General features: G+C 47.9%; 1 protein-coding gene across 3 annotated transcripts in view; it reads left to right on the top strand.

Annotated features, from left to right (window-relative positions):
• The window catches only part of LOC106564658 (rhomboid-related protein 3-like), a 63,600-nt gene extending 47,264 nt beyond the window's left edge, over nucleotides 1-16,336 (top strand). For all 3 annotated transcript variants that reach the window (XM_014130848.2, XM_014130846.2, XM_014130850.2), the window contains 4 exons: nucleotides 6,873-6,985; nucleotides 12,916-13,016; nucleotides 13,438-13,498; nucleotides 14,034-16,336. In XM_014130848.2, coding sequence (XP_013986323.2) covers nucleotides 6,873-6,985; nucleotides 12,916-13,016; nucleotides 13,438-13,498; nucleotides 14,034-14,365 — 607 coding nt within the window. In that variant the 3' untranslated portion in view covers nucleotides 14,366-16,336. The remainder of the gene's footprint in view (nucleotides 1-6,872; nucleotides 6,986-12,915; nucleotides 13,017-13,437; nucleotides 13,499-14,033) is intronic.
• Nucleotides 16,337-23,041: the final 6,705 nt, after the last annotated feature.

Below are 23,041 nucleotides of genomic sequence, written 5' to 3'. Positions count from 1 at the left end.
GCCCAGAAAAATACGCGTTGCGATACAGACTAGCCGCCATGTTGGGGAGATCTAAAATCGAAAATACTATGTAAATAATCCATTACCTTTGATTCTCTTCATCAGATGTCACTTCCAGGTATCACAGGTCCATAACGAATGTAGTTTTGTTCAAAAAAGCTCATCATTTATGTCCAAAAATCTCCGTCTTGTTAGCACATGATCTAAGCCCGCCGGACTTCACTTCATGAACGAGGGGAAAAAATATATTTACGTTCGTTCAAACATGTCAAACGTTGTATAGCATAAATCATTAGGGCCTTTTTTAACCAGAACATGAATAATATTCAAGGTGGACGAATGCATTCTCTTTTATAACGTATTGGAACGAGGGTACCCAACATGAACTCGCGCCAGGTGTCTAATGGGCCATTATCGTTCCATGGCTCTTGTTCGGTCAGATCTCCCTCCAGAAGACTCAAAACACTTTGTAAAGGCTGGTGACATCTAGTGGAAGCAATAGGAAGTGCCAAAATATTCCTCAGCCCCTGTGTTTTTCAATGGCATAGGTTTAAAGGTAATACAACACATCAGGTATCCACTTCCTGTCAGAAAATGTCTCAGGGTTTTGCCTGCCAAATGAGTTCTGTTATACTCAGACACCATTCAAACAGTTTTAGAAACTTTAGGGTGTTTTCTATCCATATATAATAAGTATATGCATATTCTAGTTACTGGGTAGGATTAGTAACCAGATTAAATCGGGTACATTTTTTTTATCCAGCCGTGCAAATACTGCCCCCTAGCCCCAACAGGTTAAAGTCATATACAATCCTGCAGTGCATTTGGAAAGTATTCAGACCACTTGACTGTTTCTACATTTTGATACGTTACAGCCTTATTCTAAAATGGATAAAATTGTTTTTTCCCCCTCAATCTACACACAATACCCCATAATGACAATGCAACAACTTGTTTTTCGAAATTTTTGCCAATGTATAAAAAAAAAAACAGGAAATATCACATTTCCATAAGTATTCAGACCCTTTACTCAGTACTTTGTTGAAGCATCTTTGGTAGTGATTACAGCCTCAATTCTTCTTGGGTATGACGCTACAAGCTTGGCATACCTGTATTTGGGGAGTTTCTCCCATTCTCCTCTGCAGATCCTCTCAAGCTCTGTCAGGTTGGATGGTGAGCGTTGCTGCACGGCTATTTTCAGGTCTCTCCAGAGATGTTCGGTCGGGTTCAAGTCCTGGCTCTGGCTGGGCCACTCAAGGACATTGAGACTTGTCCCAAAGCCATTCCTGCATTGTCTTGGCTGTGTGCTTAGGGTTGTTGTCCTGTGAACCTTCGCCCCAGTCTGAGGTCTTGAGCGTTCTGGAGCAGGTTTTCATCAAGGATCTCTCTGTACTTTGCTCTGTTCATCTTTCCCTTGATCCTGACTAGTCTCCCAGTCTGTGCCGCTGAAAAACATCCCCACAGCATCCCTCCATTGCTCAGTTTGGCCAGGAGGCCAGCTCTAGGAAGAGTCTTGGTGCTTCCAAACTTCTTCCATATAAGAACGATGGAGTCCACTGTGTTCTTGGGGAACTTCAATGCTGCAGAAATGTTTTGGTACCTTTACCCAGATCTGTGCCTTGTAGAAACATCTCAAGGATGCACCTGAGCTCGATTTCTAGTCTCATAGCAAATGGTCTGAATACTTATGTAAATAGGGTATTTGTGTTTTTTATGTTTAATACATTTGCAAAAATGTCTAAAAAACTGTTTCTGCTTTGTCATTATGGGGTATTGTGTGTAGATTAATGAGGGGGAAAAAATATTTAATACATTTTAGAATAAGGCTGTAACGTAACAAAATGTGGAAAAAGTCAAGGAGTCTGATTACTTTCCGTATGCACTGTATACTGTACATACATTGTCATATCTACTCTATGGCTCTGTAGAGTAGTGTTTCTCAATCTATTCCTGGGTGTGTGTGTGTGTCATGACATCACTTAAGTATCAGCTGTCTCCTTTCCAAATGATTATGCTCCCATGATCATATCCTGATGAAGACAGCTTGTCTGTCGAAACGTTGGATATTAGGTTATTAAATTATTGCACCTGAGCTCCTAGTGTGCGGCTCTCCTTTAATTTTTAAGTGTTTTACTCCCCTAGCCAGCACCTCGCCTAAATAGGTGTACGTTTCTTTCGCCTCTAGATTATGCTCCCACACACACCACATCTGCCTCCTCATGAGAGCACATGGTCATTGCAAGCCATCCATTATTAAACACAGACACACACACAGCTCTGAGAGAGGCGGAGGCTGCTGGGAATTTAACCAAATATCTAACGTCCCAAAGCTCTGGCTCTCTATCAGCAGTGTGTGTAGGAGAGGTCGTTCAGTGTTGTGACTGCCCCACACACACACACACACACACACACACACACACACACACACACACACACACACACACACACACACACAGAATCCACACACGTGTCCTTTATGCCCACAGCAGAATCCAAAACACAGGAGTTCTCCTAGTTCTCTCTCTCTCTCTCTCTCTCTCTCTCTCTCTCTCCCAGCTTAGTGTACATACTTTAACCGTCCCATTTATACCATAGCGACGATAGCATGCCAAAACCAGGCCCCCCAAAAAACAGTGTGTTTCAGCCTCAGATATTATGAACACATTGGTTTAAAACCCCTACAGCGGATGTATCCATAGAAACAAATCCCCAAACAGAATAAAATCTATGAGTTGTTTTGTTGACGCGTACAAGAGCCCTCATGCTGGAATGAGAGAATGAGAGAATCATTCTAGTTGACAATGAGACAAGGGCGATATTGATTGGCTTGTGGAGAAGCAAGGCCCTGTCCAAATACACAAGGACGTTCCACTGGAGATTAAAAGGACTATTCATTTTCCAGCGCTAACCAGTCCCAGAGGGATGTTTCCGCACTCTCTCTCTCTCTCACACTCTCTCACACACACACACACACACACACACACACACACACACACACACGTTCCAATGAGAAGACATCCCGTTGTCTCATAACAGTGGCACAGACAAATACATGGATCACTGTCATTCTCTAGACAACCACAATGGAAAACAAAGAACGCAATGCTGTTTTCACTGGGCTGCTGTACAGTACACTCAATGCCAGCTTAAAGGCGGGAAAATAAGTCAAATCCTGCTTTTATGTTGATGAAAACACAAGGAGTTAAGCAGCCAAAACGTGATTAAACAGAGATGCGGTTCAAATCATAAGTGGCTGGGAAACGGTTTAGTCTTTGGTCAATGGTAATCTACTAAATTTGTAGATTTCTAGACCCCCTAAAAACAATTACAAAAATAATACAGATAAAACAAGTTGTCCTAGACCTACCAGACAGAGCAGCTAGTCCTACCTGTAAGGTTAGTGGAGTGTTTGTCCTGTGCTGTTTCTGGGCTGATATGTGCATTCTGTTTGTGTTGTTGTCGATTGGAAGGGATCAGCAGTGTTGTTGACCCAGTGAAGGGATTACATTGTGGAGGGGTGTAATATGTCAGACTTATCACAGTCGGAGAGATCACTACACGGCCGGTCAGATAGATAGATTAGGAGAGGAGGGACACTGTAAAAGCCTGTTAGGGATCCAGCACCATCGTTGGCATGAGAGGACAAAACTAAAATCTCAGCCAATGATGACGACGCATCAAATGTGTCAACTGCCAGCACATGGCAGCAGGAGCCAAGCAATGCTGGATCAATACTGAGACATCATCTACAAAAGGTTTACCGGAGGTTTATTGGTGTGTTCCCAGAATGTTGATGAACTAACACTAGAGCCAAAAGCAGTGGATAGCACTGCTGCAATACAGTTGGCCTAGTTCGGATGTTGTAGTAAAGCCTACATGCTAACTCCTTTCCCTCCAGAAGCATATTATCCCCAGTCACCATTGGCCCTTAGTCATGTGTTGTTGTTGATAATGGCGGTATGAGCTGCTTCCTAGAGCTACTGTAAGTCCCCCAGGAGAGACTATAACAGTATGTTCACTGGATATCAATTTATGTTAAATGTCTTACATGCTCTGTGGGCACGATTATCTTTCAGCAACACATTGCAATCCCTCCCTTCATCCATCCATCCATCCATCCATCTATCCATCTATCCATCTGTCACGTCCTGACCCTTGTAAGAGGTCATTTTCTATAGTAGATGGGTCAGGGCGTGACAGGGGGTGTTTGGTTGGTTTTCTTGTTTTCTATGTCTAGGTTTTGTGTTCTAGGTTTTCTATTTCTATGTTGTTTTTTTGGGGTTGATCTCCAATTGGAGGCAGCTGGTCCTCGTTGCCTCTGATTGGAGATCATATTTAAGTAGGGGGTTTTTCCTTTTGGGTTTGTGGGTTGTTAATTTTGAGTAGTGTGTTTTCCTCTCTGCGTCACGGTTTGTTGTTTTTTGTATTTCAAGTGTTTGGTGTATTGCAACGTTTCACTATAAATAAAAAGATGTGGAACTACAACCGCGTTGGTCCGATCATTCTGACAGTCGTGACAGAACAACCCACCACAAAAGGACCAAGCAACATGGTAAGGAGTATCTGGAGGAATCGACTTGGGAGGAAATTTTGGATGGAAAAGGACCTTGGAGGCAGGCTGGGGAGTATCGACGCCCGAAGGAGGAAATTGAAGAAGCAAAGAGGGAGCGACGATACTACGAAGCGCTATATTCACCAATAGGCAAGGCGGAGAGGCAGCTCCAAAAATGTTTTTTGGGGGGGCATACGGGGAGTTTGGCGATGTCAGGGGGGAGACCTGATCTAACTTCCCGTGCGTATCGGAGAGAGCCGTGGAGCAGACAGGAGCCAGTCAGGGAGTCAAGCACGGAGCTCGATGCAAGATTCCGAAGAGAGGTACTGGCAGAAAGAGCACTACGGAGCGGGCGTGCTGAGGAGCGAGTGGATGAACGAGCAATGGGTTATGGTGTGATGTGCAATATATCGCCCATACGCATTCACAGCCCGGTGCGCTCGGTGCCAGCTCCTCACCGGTGTAGGGCGAGGATGGTCATTCAGCCAGAAAGGAGTAGGCCTGCTCAGCATGCCCGGTCTCCAGTTCGCCTCCTTAGCCCGGTACGTCCTGTTCCTGCTCCCTGCACTCGTCCTGAGGTGCGTGTTACCAGTCTGGCGCCACCTAAGCCAGTTCCACGCATAAGACCTCCAGTGCGCATGCCCAGTCCGGAGGGTCCTGTTCCTGCTCCCTGCATTCGTCCTGAGGTGGGGGTTACCAGTCTGGCGCCACCCATGCCAGTACCACGCATCAGGATTCCAGTGCACATTCCCAGTCCAGATCTTCCGGCGACAGTTCCCCGTCCAGAGCTTCCGGCAACAGTTCCCCGTCCAGAGCTTCCGGCGACAGTTCCCCGTCCAAAGCTTCCGGCGACAGTTCCCCTTCGCAACAGTTCCCCGTCCAGAGCTTCCGGCGACAGTTCCCCGTCCAAAGCTTCCGGCGACAGTTCCCCGTCCAAAGCTTCCGACGACAGTTCCCCGTCCAGAGCTTCCGACGACAGTTCCCCGTCCAGAGCTTCCGGCGACAGTTCCCCGTCCAGAGCTTCCGGCGACAGTTCCCCGTCCAGAGCTTCCGGTGACAGTTTTTCAGTCCGCAACCTACTGAAACGGCTTACAGTCCGGAGCCTCCAGCGACGCTCCTCAGCCCGGAGCCTCCAGCGACGCTCCTCAGCCCGGAGCCTCCAGCGACGCTCCTCAGCCCGGAGCCTCCAGCGGCGCTCTGCAGCCCGGAGCCTCCAGCGGCGCTCCGCAGCCCGGAGCCTCCAGCGGCGCTCCGCAGCCCAGATCCTCCGGTAATGATCTACAGTCCGATTCTTCTAATAATGATCCACAGGTCGGTGTTACAGAAGCGGAGGGATCTGCGGGCGGAACGGGGGTTACGCCCGGAGCCGGATTCACCTCCGTTGCTAGAGGATCGGAGGGATAGGAAGGTTCTGGGTTTAGCACCAGAGCCGCCATAGACTTTTGTCACCCTCCCTACCCTCCCCTTGTGTTTTTGTGGTTGTTTTGTTGGGGGGATTTTTGTGTGCAGTCGGGGTCTGCACCTTTGGGGGGGGGGTACTGTCATGTCCTGACCCTTGTAAGAGGTCATTTTCTGTAGTAGGGCGTGACGGGGGTGTTTGGTTGGTTTTCTTGTTTTCTATTTCTGTGTATTGTGTTCAAGGTTTTCTATTTCTATGTTGTTTTTTTGGGTTGATCTCCAATTGGAGGCAGCTGGTCCTTGTTGCCTCTGATTGGAGATCATATTTAAGTAGGGGGGTTTTCCTTTTGGGTTTGTGGGTTGTTAATTTTTAGTAGTGTGTTTTCCTCTCTGCGTCACGGTTTGTTGTTTTTTGTATTTCAAGTGTTTGGTGTATTGCAACGTTTCACTATAAATAAAAAGATGTGGAACTACAACCGCGTTGGTCCGATCATTCTGACAGTCGTGATACCATCACTTTCTACGACCATCGAGTTGGGCTAATTTAATGACAATGAATTTAGTCTGGTGCTCATTGAGCGAGAGGTTACTGATATAGATTAAATTACTTTATGTCACTTCCTCTCCTACAAACGGATTCTAAAAGCTATACAGGCATCCAATATAGGGACTTAAAAAAAAATGTCCGGCCCATATTCATAGAACATCTTGGAGTAGGAATGCTGATCTTGGATCAGTTTAACCTTTTAGATCATAATTCATGAGATTACATGAACAGGGGGACCTGATCCTAGATCAGGCCTCCTACTTCCAGGATTGAAACATTGCTCTACAGATAAAATAGGTAATATGACCATAAACTGTATATGACGGTGGATGCGTCCTGTCCTCTAACTGACGGCTGTGTGTTGTGACCCAGCAGCATAGAACACCTGGGTCTGAACATGGCCATGCAGCTGCTGGTGGGAGTCCCTCTTGAGATGGTCCATGGAGCGCTGAGGATAGGACTGGTCTACGTGTGTGGTGTACTGGCAGGTGAGTACTGGATTAGGGTACACACAGACTGACGGATGGACACACACACGGCACAGGTGCACACACACACACACACACACACACACACACACACACACACACACATTCAACCCCCTGCTATCGGGCTTGTGTTTGGATCACAGTTATTCAGAAAACACGTATGTCTGGGACAGATGGGCTTGTGTTCTGACAGGCTTTCTTGTTGAGCATCAATGTTCCCCACCGGTCCAGAACAACGGAGAGAGCGGGAAGGGAATCATCTTAAAACACACTCCAGAGAGAGAGAGTGAAGGAGAGATTGAGGGAGGGAGGTAAAGGAGAGAACGCAAGGGATAAAGAGAGAGAGAGAGAGAGAGAGAGAGAGAGAGAGAGAGAGAGAGAGAGAGAGAGAGAGAGAGAGAGAGAGAGAGAGAGAGAGAGAGAGAGAGAGAGAGAGAGAGAGAGAGAGAGAGAGAGAGAGAGAGAGAGAGAGAGAGAGAGAGAGAGAGAGAGAGAGAGAGAGAGAGAGAGAGAGAGAGAGAGAGAGAGAGAGAGAGAGAGAGAGAGAGAGACTTGTCCATGTTCCATAGGAAGTCCATGAATATTGAAAGAGAGCAAAAGGACCAAACCTACTGGGATGTTATGCATCAGAGAGAGGAAGAGGACCAAGCCTACTGTGATGATATGTATCAGAGAGAGGAAGAGGACCAAGCCCACTAGGATGTTATGCATCAGAGAGAGGAAGAGGACCAAGCCTACTGGGATGTTATGCATCAGAGAGAGGAAGAGGACCAAGCCTACTGGGATGTTATGCATCAGAGAGAGGAAGAGGACCAAGCCTACTGTGATGTTATGCATCAGAGAGAGGAAGAGGACCAAGCCTACTGTGATGATATGTATCAGAGAGAGGAAGAGGCTTTGAAGGCAAATGTCATCGCTAGCTCCCTAGTGACATTAGTTGCTAATGTCATTTGAGCGCCCAGGGCTCCCCTCTCTCCCTCTGCCCCTCTCTCTCCCCTCTCCCCCCTGGCCCAGCGCGGCTTGGCTCAGTATAGCTCAGTGCTCACTAGATTACCATGTGACCATGGGGTATGTTCTACACTGCCTGCTCATCATGCAGTGTACATGAGGAGTGGAGCGATAATCCAGCTTTAGCTTCAACTACCTCTGGAGCCAAACAAACATTATCAGGGATTTCTGCCTGCTGCCCTCTGGAAACTAAATGCTCAGGAAACATTCGAGTGGAAATATTTGGATGAACATTGTTGATGTTTGGGGATATTTAGCAAGGATATAACAGCCCTGTGAGTGGGTGGGAATAAACTGTAGAAGTGCAGGGGATTGCCAGCAGAGTGTAATTTTGTACCTTTATTTAACTAGGCAAGTCAATTAAGAACAAATTCTTATTTACAATGACGGCGTAACCCGGACAGCGCTGGGCCAATTGTGCGCCGCCCTATGAGACTACCGATCACGGCCGGTTGTGATACAGCCCGGGATTGAACCAGGGTCTGCAGTGACACTTCTAGCACTGAGATGCAGTGCCTTAGACCGCTGTCCCACTCGGGAGCCCTATTCTGTGTGTGTGTGTTTATTTTACATCGGCATGTGTGTTAGTGGAGATAAATATTGTATATATGTATGAGGTTTTATATCTGGTTGTGTATGAAGATGGGTGTGTACACAGAAGCCTTTTGGCCCCAGCTGTGGTTGCCTGTAGCTAAAACCCCCTCCCCACACACACACACACACACACACACACACACACACACACACGGTGGTGGTACTGAGAGGGCCACTGTCCCCACGGGAACCTGCTGGTTAATTAGATATCGACCCACTGGAAGGAGGTGTGTGTGTGTGTGTGTGTGTGTGTGTGTGTGTGTGTGTGTGTGTGTGTGGAGGTTGTCTTCTGTGTTGTTTTGTCTGGGATAATGTTGTCATGGTGGAGAGAAGTGCTTAGCTGTACCAACAAGCTCAGGGTCAGAGGTCAAAAGGGACTCAGGTGTCCAGCGAGAGGTCAATACTCAATATGGGCTTTTCAGGCTGTAATACAAATCAAATCAAATTGTATTTGTCACATGCGCCAAATACAACAGGTGTAGACCTTACAGTGAAATGCTTACTTACAAGCCCCTAACCAACAATGCAGTTTTAAGAAAATACCTACAAAAATTATAAATAAAAGTAACAAATAATTAAAGAGCAGCAGTAAAATAACACTAGTGAGGCTATATACAGGGGGTACCGGTACAGAGTCAATGTGCGGGGGCACCGGTTAGTTGAGGTAATTGAGGTAATATGAACATGTAGGTAGAGTTATTAAAGTGACTTATGCATAGATAATAACAGAGTAGCAGCAGCGTAAAAGAGAGGGGGGGCAATGCAAGTAGTCACTTAGAGAGACTCATGATCGAACGCAGACCCAAACAACAAAAACACACATATGTTTTACTATACTTGTTGGGAGCTAAAATTGATTTCCATTCAAAATCCTATTTTCCTTAACCCCTAACCCTAAATCCTAACCCTTACCCTAATTCAAACCCTACCCTATTTGTAACCCTAAACCTAACCCCTAAGCCTAAAATATTTTTTGTCCTCGTGGGGGCCAGCGAAATGTCCCCTTGTTTTACTACCCTTGTGGGGACTTTTGGGGATGTCCTGTATCCAGTCTACCTGTCTCTGCTGATGAGTAGCACTGATGCTGTGTAGCTAATGTGGCCAAACTTAGCATTCCCTCATTGGCAGCAGGATTCACCTCTTCTGTCCTAGTTTGGAAGTTTAACCAACAAACAAGATAGATGACACCTCAGTTTCTCACCCAACAACTGACCCAGAGGGCCTCCAGAGAGACTACAAAGGGAAGGAAGTCCTTTAGTGGGTGTGGGGGTTGTTACAGTGATAAAACAATAATATTAACCGAGATAATTGTGGTAATAATGGTCTTCCAGCAGAGGAACCAGGGTGGTGTGTGTTGTCTAACGGGTGTGTGTGTGTCTCTCTGTGTGTCTCTCTGTGTGTGTGTGTGTGTGTGTGTGTGTGTGTGTGTGTGTGTGTGTGTGTGTGTGTGTGTGTGTGTGTGTGTGTGTGTGTGTGTCTCAGGAAACATGTAATCATCAGCATTGATCTCCATTCAGTGATTGATGCTTAAATACATTTTAATTACACACACACACACCACCTCTGCTTTGATCTAAATGACACCTGGTAACAGCCTACTTCAGGAGGAGCACTAACTACTACAACTAGTTCAGCTATTTCAGATAACAGTACATTCATACTTTTCTAGTTAATTGATGATGTGATGTACTGTTAAACTTTTAAGTGATGATGTAGTGGCTGCTTGGTCTGTGTGTGTGTGTGTGTGTGTGTGTGTGTGTGTGTGTGTGTCTTCAGTGTCTCGTTGCTCTCTCTTTTAGTCTGACATACAGTACTTCCTCACTGTCCTCCTTGAAGGAATATTAATGTTACACTAAAAAAGGTAGATCCGATTTGTCCTTCATCTCACTCAAATCACTGACAGAAAGGAACCGTTGTCAATATGGGAATGGAGCCTCTGTTGTGTGTGTACATATGTACATGCATGTTAATTTGTATGACCTCACATATGCAGTGGGGTAAAGTACTTAATTAAAAATACTTTAAAGTACTACTTAAGTTGTTTTTGGGGGGCGTATTTGTACTTTACTTTACTATTCATATTTTCATAATGTACTTTTTACTCCATACATTTTATCTGACACCCAACAGTTACATTTGGAATGCTTAGCAGGACAGGAAAATGGTCCAATTCTCACACTTATCAAGAGAACATCCCTGGTCATCCCTACTGTTTCTGATCTGGCGGACTCACACATGCTTCATTTGTAAATGATGGCTGAGTGTTGGAGTGTGTTCCTGGCTATCCATAAATTACAAAAAAATAGAAAATGGTGCTGTGTAGTTTGCTTAGTATAAGGAATGTGAAATGATTTATACTTTTACTTTTGATACTTAAGTAAATGTAATTGCTGAAATATACTTAAGTATATTTAAAACCAAATCATTTTAGACTTTTACTCAAGTAGTATATTACTTGATGACTTTCACTTTTACTCAAGTATGAAAATGTGGTACTTTTTCCACCACTGCATATGTGTGGCAGGGCTCACCCCTGGCTGGGCTCACCCCTGGCTGGGCTCACCCCTGGCTGGGCTCACCCCTGGCAGGGCTCACCCCTGGCAGGGCTCACCCCTGGCTGTTTTCCTTCCAGAAATAGCAGCCTGATTGTGATGACTTATTATCGTATGGTGATTTAACCTTTTGCTGCAGTGGGCTAAATCAGAGTCACACAGAGTGATTCTTGGTAGTATAAAACAAATGTACTTTGAAACAAAAGTATACACCTCACACACACGGTTATGGGCTTAAAGAGGACGCCTGTACCATGTCAGATATACTGTTGATTGTATTCCATTTAGAGTTTGCATCCCAATAGTACACTTTATATACGTCACAGAAGACTGAAATATAACAAAACCGTTTGAAATAGAAACACCGGATTTTCGGCGGGATGTTTGAAATAATGTTGATTAATTTTGAAAAATATGAATAACATTTCACCCATGAGGCCACTAGGTCATTTGACTGCAGGATAGGGCTACTATTGTGAAGCTCCCACAGAGCAGACTCTTCATGACAGCAGCCATACACACACACACACACACACACACACACACACACACACACACACACACACACACACACACACACACACACACACACGTAGTGGAGATCATTCATCACCCCACATGTTCCCCAGTGCTGCGTAGGCAGGTGTGTCTCATGTAGTTAGCATCCATAATTCAAGCAAGCCAGCCAATGGACGCAGAGCTAAGGAGTGGGGAGAATACACCCCTGGGGTATAGTGTGTGTGGGTAGGTGGGCGAGCGTGCGTGTACACTTGTGTGTGTCTGCGCACACATGCCTGCATATAGAGTGTGTCAGAACTCCTTTGTCCACACACCTTCCTAGGGAACACTAGGAACTCTCTCTCTCTATGTGTAATTCAATACTCCCCCTCAGCAAGCAGTTTTCTGTTGCTCTGGTTGTGTCTGTTGCTCTGGTTGTGTCTGTTGCTCTGGTTGTGTCTGTTGCTCTGGTTGTGTCTGTTGCTCTGGTTGTGTCTGTTGCTCTGGTTGTGTCTGTTGCTCTGGTTGTGTCTGTTGCTCTGGTTGTGTCTGTTGCTCTGGTTGTGTCTGTTGCTCCGGTTGTGTCTGTTGCTCCGGTTGTGTCTGTTGCTCCGGTTGTGTCTGTTGCTCCGGTTGTGTCTGTTGCTCCGGTTGTGTCTGTTGCTCCGGTTGTGTCTGTTGCTCCGGTTGTGTCTGTTGCTCCGGTTGTGTCTGTTGCTCCGGTTGTGTCTGTTGCTCCGGTTGTGTCTGTTGCTCCGGTTGTGTCGGTTGCTCTGGGTGTGTCGGTTGCTCCGGGTGTGTCGGTTGCTCTGGTTGTATTACACCAATTTTCACTGGGTATTCAATCTTTCACTTGCCCCATATTCACTCCTATCAATGCCTGGTTGACTCTTCTGTGAATGGGCTGAATTGGTGCCACCAGTGGTAAGCTCTATTCAGTGTAACACCAAGAGTCTACTAACAGACTGTTTTGATGCATATTATTCTGAAAATTATCAATGGTGTGTCATTGACCAATGTAAGCCTCTGTTTTTGCTTCAATACAACGACAAAAAGCATCAGGAGTGACTGAGTTCATATACAGTATCTACTGTTTCTACCCGTGAATGTTATTTATTTGAAGCTGTTCATTGAACCAATTATCATTATTGGAAGCTGCTCTGCGATACATTATAGCTATGGATATGAATTGACATATTCAATATGAATTTCCCTATTGATACAGTGAATATGAAGGTGATTGATTATTTGATTGATTCTAATCTCTGACCCTGGCAGGCTCCCTGGCCGTCTCTGTCACTGATATGACTGCTCCGGTGGTGGGGTCGTCAGGAGGAGTCTACGCCCTGGTCTCAGCACACCTGGCTAACGTGGTCATGGTAAGGGTGTGTGTGTGTGTGTGCATGTGTGTGCGTGCGTGCGTGTCAGAGCAGCCCTCTTGTCATGAGATTACTATCATTCTCAGACATACATCATGTGGCATCAAAGCAGGGCATTCTGGGGCCCAGTCTATGGATTCCATACATTCCTGCCTTTCAGCTTTCCCATTTACAAAGAGTGGAAGGGTGTGTCGATTATCTAGTGTTGAAAGTGTGCGTGTGTGTTGCACGTGAGTGTGTGCGCACTGCGTAGTGTTAGAGTGTAATTAGATAATTGTCAGGTAACACGGTCAGGGACAAACCCAGGTCCATGTTATCTAACATGGGAAAACCCCTGGCCTGAATCATAAACCCTTTATCTTGCTCTCTCTCTCTCTCTCACTCCTTTTCTCATCAACTCACTCTGCTCCTCTCTCCCCAGAACTGGTCGGGTATGAAATGTCAGTTTAAGCTGTTTCGGATGGCCATGGCTCTGGTCTGCAGTAAGTCTGTGTAAACTCAAGTTTCTCTATATTCAAATCCTATCTGAGATACCCCAGTCAGTCCCTACACCGCTGTGTGACTAGCCACAGCCTGCAGGTAACCAAAACCAACCTGCGGTTCAATTGGATCGTTAAAAAACAAAGTCGCTAGAGGGAACTCCGGTCTTGCATACTGTTACAACAACCTTGCTCTTGACCTAGTTAGTGCCGTGGTGGATGTAGGTTTGGAGACAGGAAGGGCCCTGTGGCTAGCAATAGAAGCTTAGATAGAACATACCCACTCATGTAAGATTAATGTGAGCAACGAGGACGGGTTTGTTGTGGTCTTAACCTTTATAGTACATAACCGACTTCTTATTTTTTACTTTAGTATAAGCATACACTTACAATTTGGCAAGTTACCATGATTTGTAAGAGATAAACATAGCAGTATTTACGATAAAATAAAATACAAAAATAACAATATCACTTGTTCACTATGGAAACAGGACTATTACCAGCATTATGGTAACACTTCTCTCTCCACCCCCGTCAGTGAGTGTGGAGTTTGGCCGTGCCGTGTGGCTGCGGTTCTACCCGCCGGCCTTCCCACCCTGCCCCAACCCCAGCTTTGTGGCCCACCTGGGAGGTGTGATGGTCGGGCTCACCCTGGGGGTTGTAGTCCTCCAGAACTACGAGCAGCGTCTCCAAGAGCAGTCTCTATTCTGGATCTTCTTCTCTGTCTACTTACTCTTCGTCCTCTGTGCTGTCTTCTGGAACATCTTCGCCTACAGCCTGCTGGACGTCCGGCTCCCCCCCCACGCTGTGAGCTCCAGAGGTGGATACATGAGCTGCATCGTCCCCCCCCCCAGCCCTCCAGGCCTCTGAACAAGACTGGTCTCAATAGTGCAGGGCTGCATGCTAAGCCAGTTGGGCTTTTCAGAGAAAAGGGCCTCAGATCCAATGGAACATAACTATCTAGGTCCAAGACTCCAGAATTTGTATCTTCATTCTAGAGTACTGTATGGAACAGAGTATGGCGGCATCTCCTCTTAAACCCAATGGTGCCTATAACTGTAAGAAAGAGGTTATTATGACAGCTAGCTTCAATAAAGGACAATTTCATAGGGTTGGAGATTGTGATGATACACGTGTCTTCAATCTGTCATACTATAGTACTGTTATCTGAAATGAAGCTATGAAATGTTCCACTGTTGACATGTTACACTGTACTGAGTACATCTGATGTGACATGGGTTTGTTCCAACTTCCTGATTTTTGTCTGGTTACCTGACTGTTTACACATTCAACGATGCTACGCGTACATTGTTGCCTTTCATAATATGTCTGGCAAGACTAATGGCTAAAGCAGAAAGAGATGGGTATTCAAGCTAGATATTTGCAGGGAGAATTGGCTTACGTTTTTGTTGTTGCCTTTGGTGTGTCTTGCTCTAAGTCTGCTCTGTGTCAAGCACTCTGGTCACCTCAAAGCGTGTGTGTGTGTGTGTGTGTGTGTGTGTGTGTGTGTGTGTGTGTGTGTGTGTGTGTGTGTGTGTGTGTGTGTGTGTGTGTGTGTGTGTGTGTGTGTGTGTGTGTGTGTGTGTGTGTGTGTGTGTGTGTGTGTGTGTGTGTGTGTGTGTGTGAGAGAGAGAGTTCTCACCTATACAGTATGACATGCACAGTATTGGAGGAGTGGACGGTATTGGAGGAGTGGACGGTATTGGAGGAGTGGACAGTATTGGAGGAGTGGACAGTATTGGAGGAGTGGACGGTATTGGAGGAGTGGACGGTATTGGAGGAGTGGACGGTATTGGAGGAGTGGACAGTATTGGAGGAGTGGACGGTATTGGAGGAGTGGACAGTATTGGAGGAGTGGACGGTATTGGAGGAGTGGACGGTATTGGAGGAGTGGACGGTATTGGAGGAGTGGACGGTATTGGAGGAGTGGACGGTATTGGAGGAGTGGACAGTATCATCCGGGTTTCACTGACTTACATTATTTTGTTATGTGCAAATGGAAATGGAAGTTGAAACAAAGATAGAAGTGCTGTTCAAACCATCAGTGTTTCTGACCGTTGCCAAAACCATCCCTTAACCAATAGCATACAAAAGACAGAGCACTACAACGAACATGTGCTGTTTTATTAATAGGGGAATATGTTGCCTTTTGGGATGAGTACTGGGTGAGTTGAATGTCAGCATTCTCCCTCTGGCACAGACTTATTGATAGGTATTCAATATTTAACTCTGTTACAGACTGTGGGAATGGTGCTACATGTAAATAGGTCCCTCTCTCCAGAGTTAGCCTTCAGTTAGTACTGTACTGTCAATGCCCTTATTAAGGAGAAAGCTAAGCCATGTTGTGTTGGATGCTGTGTTTGCTTCAACAGGAGAACACGTCACATCTCAACCAACCAAGGCTCAAATTAGCCTGGTCCCAGATCGGTTTGTGCTCTTACCAACTCCATTGCTGTCATTGTCAAGCCACAGATGTTTGGCATGACAATGAGTGTCATGGAGTTGACATGGTACCAGGAACAGACTGGCACCCAGGCTAGCTCAAGAGTGTACTTTAACTTAACCTCTCGTTATGCCGCTTCACACAAAATAAATAATAAGACTGTAATTATTAACAAATGAATATGTTAACATACAATAGCTGGTTGTTGATTCTTGAATTGGTCTACATTGTGTTGTGTAAAATATCCTGTCTATTTAACATTTGTTGATTGTATATAATACGGTCTATGGTATGGAACATAGTGGTAACTGACAATATTTTAACATGTGCATATTTTGTAGTTTTGATATGTAAATACTGTACTGGAATACATTAAACTGTTTTTATAATGAAACGTATTCTGACCTCTTGGTGTTATTTATGATTCAACCTGCACAAGTGTTTTGAAAGACCATTTTCATTCAATGCCTTTTGTTTTTCTTTGTGTGCTTTGAGGACAATACAGTGCCACTGACACGGCCAGAGCATGCGTAGACCAGCTGGCTGGTGTGTTTAGGGACATATTCAATCCATCCCTATCCCAGTCTGCTGTGCCATCATGCTTCAGGATGGCCACCATTGTTCTTGTTCCCAAGAAATCTAAGGTAACTGAACTAAATGACTATCGCCCTGTAGCACTCACTTCCATCATCATGAAGTGCTTTGAGAGACTAGTCAAGGATCATATCACCTCCACCCTACCTGATACCCTAGACCCACTCCAATGTGCTTAACGCCCCAATAGGTTCACAGACAATGCAATCGCCATCACACTGCACACTGCCCTAACCCATCTGGACAAGAGGAATACCTATGTAAGAATGCTGTTCATCGATTAGAGCTCAGCATTTAACACCATAGTACCCTTCAACCTTGTCATTAAGCTGGACGAAGTCCTGGACTTTCTGATGGTCCGCCTCCAGATGGTGAGGGTAGGAAACAACATCTCCACCCCGCTGATCCTCAACCCTGGGGCCCCACAAGGGTGCGTTCTCAGCCCTCTAGTGTACTCCCTGTTCACCCATGACTGCGTGGCCATGCACGCCTACAACTCAATCATCAAGTTTGCAGACGACACTACAGTGGTAGGCTTGATTACCAACAACGACGAGACAGCCTACAGGGAGAGGGTGAGGGCCCTCGGAGTGTGGTGTCAGGAAAATAACCTCTCACTCAACGTCAACAAATCAAAGGAGATGATCGTGGACTTCAGGAAACAGCAGAGGGAGCATCCCCCCCATCCACATCGACGTGACGGTATTGGAGAAGGTAGAAAGTTTTAAGTTCCTCGGCGTACACATCACAGACAAACTGAAATGGTCCACTCACACAGACAGCGTGGTGAAGAAGGCGCAACAGCGCCTCTTCAACCTCAGGAGGCTGAAGAAATGTGGCTTGACACCTAAAACACTCTCAAACTTTTACAGATGCAGAGAGCATCCTGTCGGGCTGTATCATCGCCTGGTATGGCAACTACTCCGCCAACAACCGCAAGGCTCTCCAGAGGGTAGTGCGGTATGCACAACACATCACCGGGAGCAAACTACCTGCCTTCCAGGACACCTACACCACCCGATGTCACAGGAAGGCCAAAAAGATCATCAAGGACAACACGAGCCACTGCCTGTTCACCCCACTATCATCCAGAAGGCGAGGTCAGTACAGGTGCATCAAAGCTGGGACAGAGAGACTGAAAAACAGAGAGTGGCTGCTGCCAACATACAGACTCAAATCTCTGGCCACTTCAATAAATGTAATATGTGGATTCAATAAAGTCACTTTAAATAACGCCACATTAATAATGTCTACATATCCTACATTACTCATCTCGTGTATATACTGTATTCTATACCGTGCACTGCATCTTGCCTATGCTGCACGGCCATCGCTCATCCATGTACTTATATGTACATATTCTTATTCATCCCTTTACATTTGTATGTATAAGTTAGTCGTGAATTTGTTAGATTACTTGTTAGATATTACTGCACTGTTGGAACTAGAAGCACAAGCATTTCACTACACTCTCATTAATATCTGCTAACCACGTGTATGTGACCAATTTTTGGGGTTTTGATTTGATTTGAACTTCCAGACTTGGAATTGTATCAACTCGCCACCCAAGCCTTTTACTTGCGACATATTGTTAAATGCACTAAAGAGGAACAAAGGGTACTATATTGAAGATGCGCATGTTAATCTCCAGAATCATTTCACATGTCTGTTTTCAAAGGATGGAGCTGAGAACATTAACAACTTCACAGTTAAGAACACCATAACAACATGGAAGACAATGACACGGATTCTACAAGAACCACTATCACTCCCTGAAAACACACCCTTATGGAACCCTTGGATAGCTTTTCAGAATTCACCGATAAATTGGCCCACATGGAAAACTAAAGACATAGAAACCGTAAATGATGTGTTAATAGGAAATACAACTTTTTCCATGACAGAATTGTAAAGTCATTTTGGACAGAACAATGTAGACATTTTCAAATATATTGTCATGATTCCCACCGACGGTGGCGCCCCCTCCTGCTCGGGTGGCGCTCGGCGGTCGTCGTCACCGGCCTATTAGCTACCACTGATTCCCTTTTTTGGTTTTCCCTTCTTTTTGGTTTTGTGCACCTGTGTTAGTTTAGTTAATTAGCGGGGCTATTTATGTTAGCTGGTCCGCTTCCGTGTTGTGCGGGATTATTTCGATACTGACGGCTCATGTTCGTGTCGGCGCTATTTTACGCCGTGTGTATTTTCTCCCCTGTGTTTGGGAGTATTTGTTTTATGTATGAGTGTAAATTAAATACGCCACTACCCTGTGCTCGCTGCTTCCTGTGCCTCATTCCTTCACCACGACTGCCAACCCTTTACAGAATCCCGCACCACGAAAAGGCATGGAATCAGCAGGAGCAGCGGCCACCCCTATTCCCTCGATGGAGGAACGCGTCCTCCACCACACTACGGTCCTCCACCGCATAGGATCCGCGATGGACCAGATGATGGAGAGGATGGACCGATGGGAGAGAAGTGGTCTCCTCTCTCCACCTCCGGCTCCTCCGATGCAGCCACCTCCTCCTCCCACTACGTCTGGCTCAGGCGCGCTTCGTTTGGCGCTCCCAAGGGAGTATGATGGGGCGGCGGCTGGGTGCCAGGGATTTCTGCTCCAGCTCCAGCTGTACCTGGCCACCGTCAGACCTGCTCCCTCGGGAGAGGAGAGCGTGAGTGCCCTCGTTTCCTGCCTGACGGGCCGAGCTCTGGAGTGGGCTAATGCGGTCTGGAATGGCCCAGACTCGGCGAGGGACCATTATCCAGAGTTCACCCGCCGCTTTCGGGCCGTGTTCGACCACCCTCCGGAAGGAAGAGCGGCGGGTGAACGGCTGTTCCACCTCAGGCAGGAGACGAGGAGCGCTCAGGAGCTGGCTCCTCCTGCACCAGCTGTGGTCGGAGAGGACACACGGCCGACCGGTGCTGGAGGAGCCAGTCTGGGAGTCGAGAGGGCAGGCAGAACACTTTTCAGTCACCCCAGGTGAGTCAGCACCAGATTCACCCAGAACCCCCTGTTGGTCACGTGTTCTTACCTGTTTTGTTTTCAAAAAATGTTCCCTCTTCCCAGCATAGGGCGCTTGTCGATTCAGGCGCAGCTGGGAACTTTATGGATCGTGGACTTGCCATTAAGCTGGGCATTCCACGGGTGCCGATAGATGCCCCTTCCCTGTGCACTCCCTAGATAGCCGACCATTAGGGTCAGGGCTAGTCAGGGAGTCTACGGTGCCACTGGACATGGTAACGCAGGGGAATCATAAGGAACGCATTCGTTTTTTCCTTATTGATTCGCCTGCGTTTCCGGTGGTGCTGGGGGTCCCCTGGCTGGCTGGTCACAATCCCCGTATTTCGTGGAAACGGGGTTCTCCAGGGGTGGTCAGAGGAGTGTTCAGGGAGGTGTCTAGGAGTTTCCATAGGTGCCACGTCGGTGGAGAGTCCAGACCAGGTGTCCACCGTGCGCATTCCCCCTGAATACGCCGATTTGGTGATCGCCTTCTGTAAAAAGAGGGCGACTAAATTACCACCCCATCGACAGGGGGATTGTGCAATAGATCTCCAGGTTAACGCTGCGCTTCCCAAGAGTCACGTGTATCCCTTGTCACAGGAGGAGACGGCGGCTATGGAGACATATGTCACGGAATCCCTGGGACAGGGGTACATTCGGCCCTCCATCTCACCCGCCTCCTCGAGTTTCTTTTTTGTGAAGAAAAAGGAGGGAGGTCTGCGTCCGTGCATTGATTACAGAGGTCTAAACGCTATCACGGTGGGGTTTAGTTACCCACTACCTCTCATCGCTACGGCGGTGGAATCATTTCACGGAGCAAAGTTCTTCACAAAACTGGATCTCAGGAGCGCGTATAACCTGGTGCGTATAAAGAAGGGAGACGAGTGGAAAACCGCCTTTAGTACCACATCGGGCCATTATGAGTACCTCGTCATGCCGTATGGGTTGAAAAATACTTCAGCCGTCTTTCAATCCTTTGTTGACGAGATTCTCAGGGACCTGCACGGGCAGGGCATGATTGTCTATATCGATGACATTCTGATATATTCCGCCACCCGCTCCGCGCATGTGTCCCTGGTGCGCAAGGTGCTTGGTAGACTGCTGGAGCATGACCTATACGTTAAGGCTGAGAAATGTGTGTTTTCCAAACGAGCCATTTCCTTTCTGGGTTATCGCATTTCCACCACGGAGGTGGTGATGGAGTGTGACCGCGTTAAGGCCGTGCATAATTGGCCGACTCCAACCACGGTGAAGGAAGTGCAGCGGTTCTTAGGCTTTGCCAATTACTACCGGAGGTTTATCCGGGGTTTTGGCCAGGTAGCGGCTCCCATTACCTCACTGCTGAAGGGGGGGCCGGTGCGTTTGCGATGGTCGACGGAGGCGGACGGAGCCTTCAAGAAATTGAAGACGCTGTTCACCGACACACCCGTGTTGGCGCATCCGGACCCATCTCTAGCATTCATAGTGGAGGTGGACGCATCCGAGGCTGGGGTGGGTGCCGTGCTATCACAGCGCTCGGGTACGCCATCGAAACTCCGCCCCTGCGCTTTCTTTTCGAAGAAGCTCAGTTCGGCGGAGCGTAACTATGATGTGGGGGACAGGGAGTTGCTAGCGGTGGTAAAAGCTTTGAGGGTGTGGCGGCACTGGCTTAAGGGGGCTAAACACCCCTTTCTCATCTGGACCGACCACCGAAACCTGGAGTACATCCGGGCAGCGAGGAGACTGAATCCACGTCAGGCAAGGTGGGCCATGTTCTTCCCCCGGTTTAGGTTCACTATCTCCTATAGACCGGGTTCCCTGAACACTAGAGCCGACGCACTGTCCCGTCTCTATGACATGGAGGACCGGCCCATCGATCCAACTCCCATCATTCCAGCGTCTAGGCTGGTGGCACCGGTGGTATGGGAGGTGGATGCGGACATCGAGCGGGCATTAGTGTTGGAACCTGCGCCTGTGCAGGTTCCCGTGGGTCGCATGTATGTGCCGCTCGGTGTTCGTGATCGATTGATTCGATGGGCGCACACGCTACCTACTGCGGGTCATCCTGGTGTGGCGAGGACAGTGCGGAGTCTCAGGGGGAAGTACTGGTGGCCCACCTTGGCTAAGGATGTGAGGTCCTATGTCTCTTCCTGTTCGGTGTGCGCTCAGAGTAAGGCTCCTAGGAATCTACCGAGAGGGAAGTTACAGCCCCTCCCCGTTCCACAACGGCCATGGTCGCACCTGTCTATAGATTTCTTAACAGATCTTCCCCCCTCTCAGGGGAACACTGCGATTCTGGTGGTTGTGGATCGGTTCTCTAAGTCCTGCCGTCTCCTCCCGTTGCCTGGTCTCCCTACGGCCCTGCAGACTGCGGAGGCACTACGGGGTGCCGGAGGACATTGTCTCTGATCGAGGTTCCCAGTTCACATCCAGGGTCTGGAAGGCGTTTATGGAGCGGCTGGGGGTCTCGGTCAGTTTGACCTCCGGTTATCACCCCGAGAGCAATGGGCAGGCGGAGAGGGTGAACCAGGAGGTGGGCAGGTTTCTGAGGTCGTATTGCCAGGACCGGCCAGGGGAGTGGGCGAGGTACATTCCCTGGCCCAGAACTCACTTCGCCACTCCTCTACTAACATGTCACCCTTTCAGTGTGTTTTGGGTTACCAGCCGGTCCTGGCACCATGGCACCGGAACCAGACCGAGGCTCCTGCGGTGGAGGACTGGGTACAGCACTCCAAGGAGACCTGGAGAGCCGTCCAGGACTCCCTGAAGGAGGCCAGTGGACGGCAGAAGAGGAGTGCTGACCGCCACCGCAGTGAGGCACCCGTGTTCATACCGGGAGACAGGGTCTGGCTCTCGACCCGGAACCTGCCCCTCCGCGTGCCCTGCCGGAAGCTGGGGCCGCAGTGTGTGGGGCCCTTTAAAGTCCTGAGGAGGATAAACGAGGTGTGTTATCGGTTACAACTCCCTTCCTATTACCGTATTAACCCCTCGTTGCATGTGTCTCTCCTCAGGCCTGTGGTAGCTGGTCCCCTGCAGGAAGGTGAGGTGCCGGAGGTCCCTCCACCCCCTCTGGACATCGGGGGGTCCCCGGCGTACAGCATACGGGCCATTCTGGACTCGAGACGCCGGGCGAGGGGCCTGCAGTACCTCGTGGACTGGGAGGGGTACGGCCCGGAGGAGAGATGCTGGGTGCCGGCGGAGGACGTCTTGGACCCATCCATGTTGAAGGATTTCCATCGCCTCCGTCCGGATCGCCCTGCGCCTCGCCCTCCGGGTCGTCCTCGAGGCCAGTGTCGGCGCGCTGCGGGAGCCAGGGGTACTGTCACGATTCCCACCGACGGTGGCGCCCCCTCCTGCTCGGGTGGCGCTCGGCGGTTGTCATCACCGGCCTATTAGCTACCACAGATTCCCTTTTTTGGTTTTCCCTTCTTTTTGGTTTTGTGCACCTGTGTTAGTTTAGTTAATTAGCGGGGCGATTTATGTTAGCTGGTCCGCTTCCGTGTTGTGCGGGATTATTTCGATACTGACGGCTCAT

The sequence above is a fragment of the Salmo salar genome, chromosome ssa12 (genome assembly GCF_905237065.1).
Source record: "Salmo salar chromosome ssa12, Ssal_v3.1, whole genome shotgun sequence".
NCBI classification, from domain to species: domain Eukaryota; kingdom Metazoa; phylum Chordata; class Actinopteri; order Salmoniformes; family Salmonidae; genus Salmo; species Salmo salar.
The sequence above is the reverse complement of the archived record's forward strand: the minus strand, read 5'-3'. Positions and strand labels throughout refer to the sequence as shown.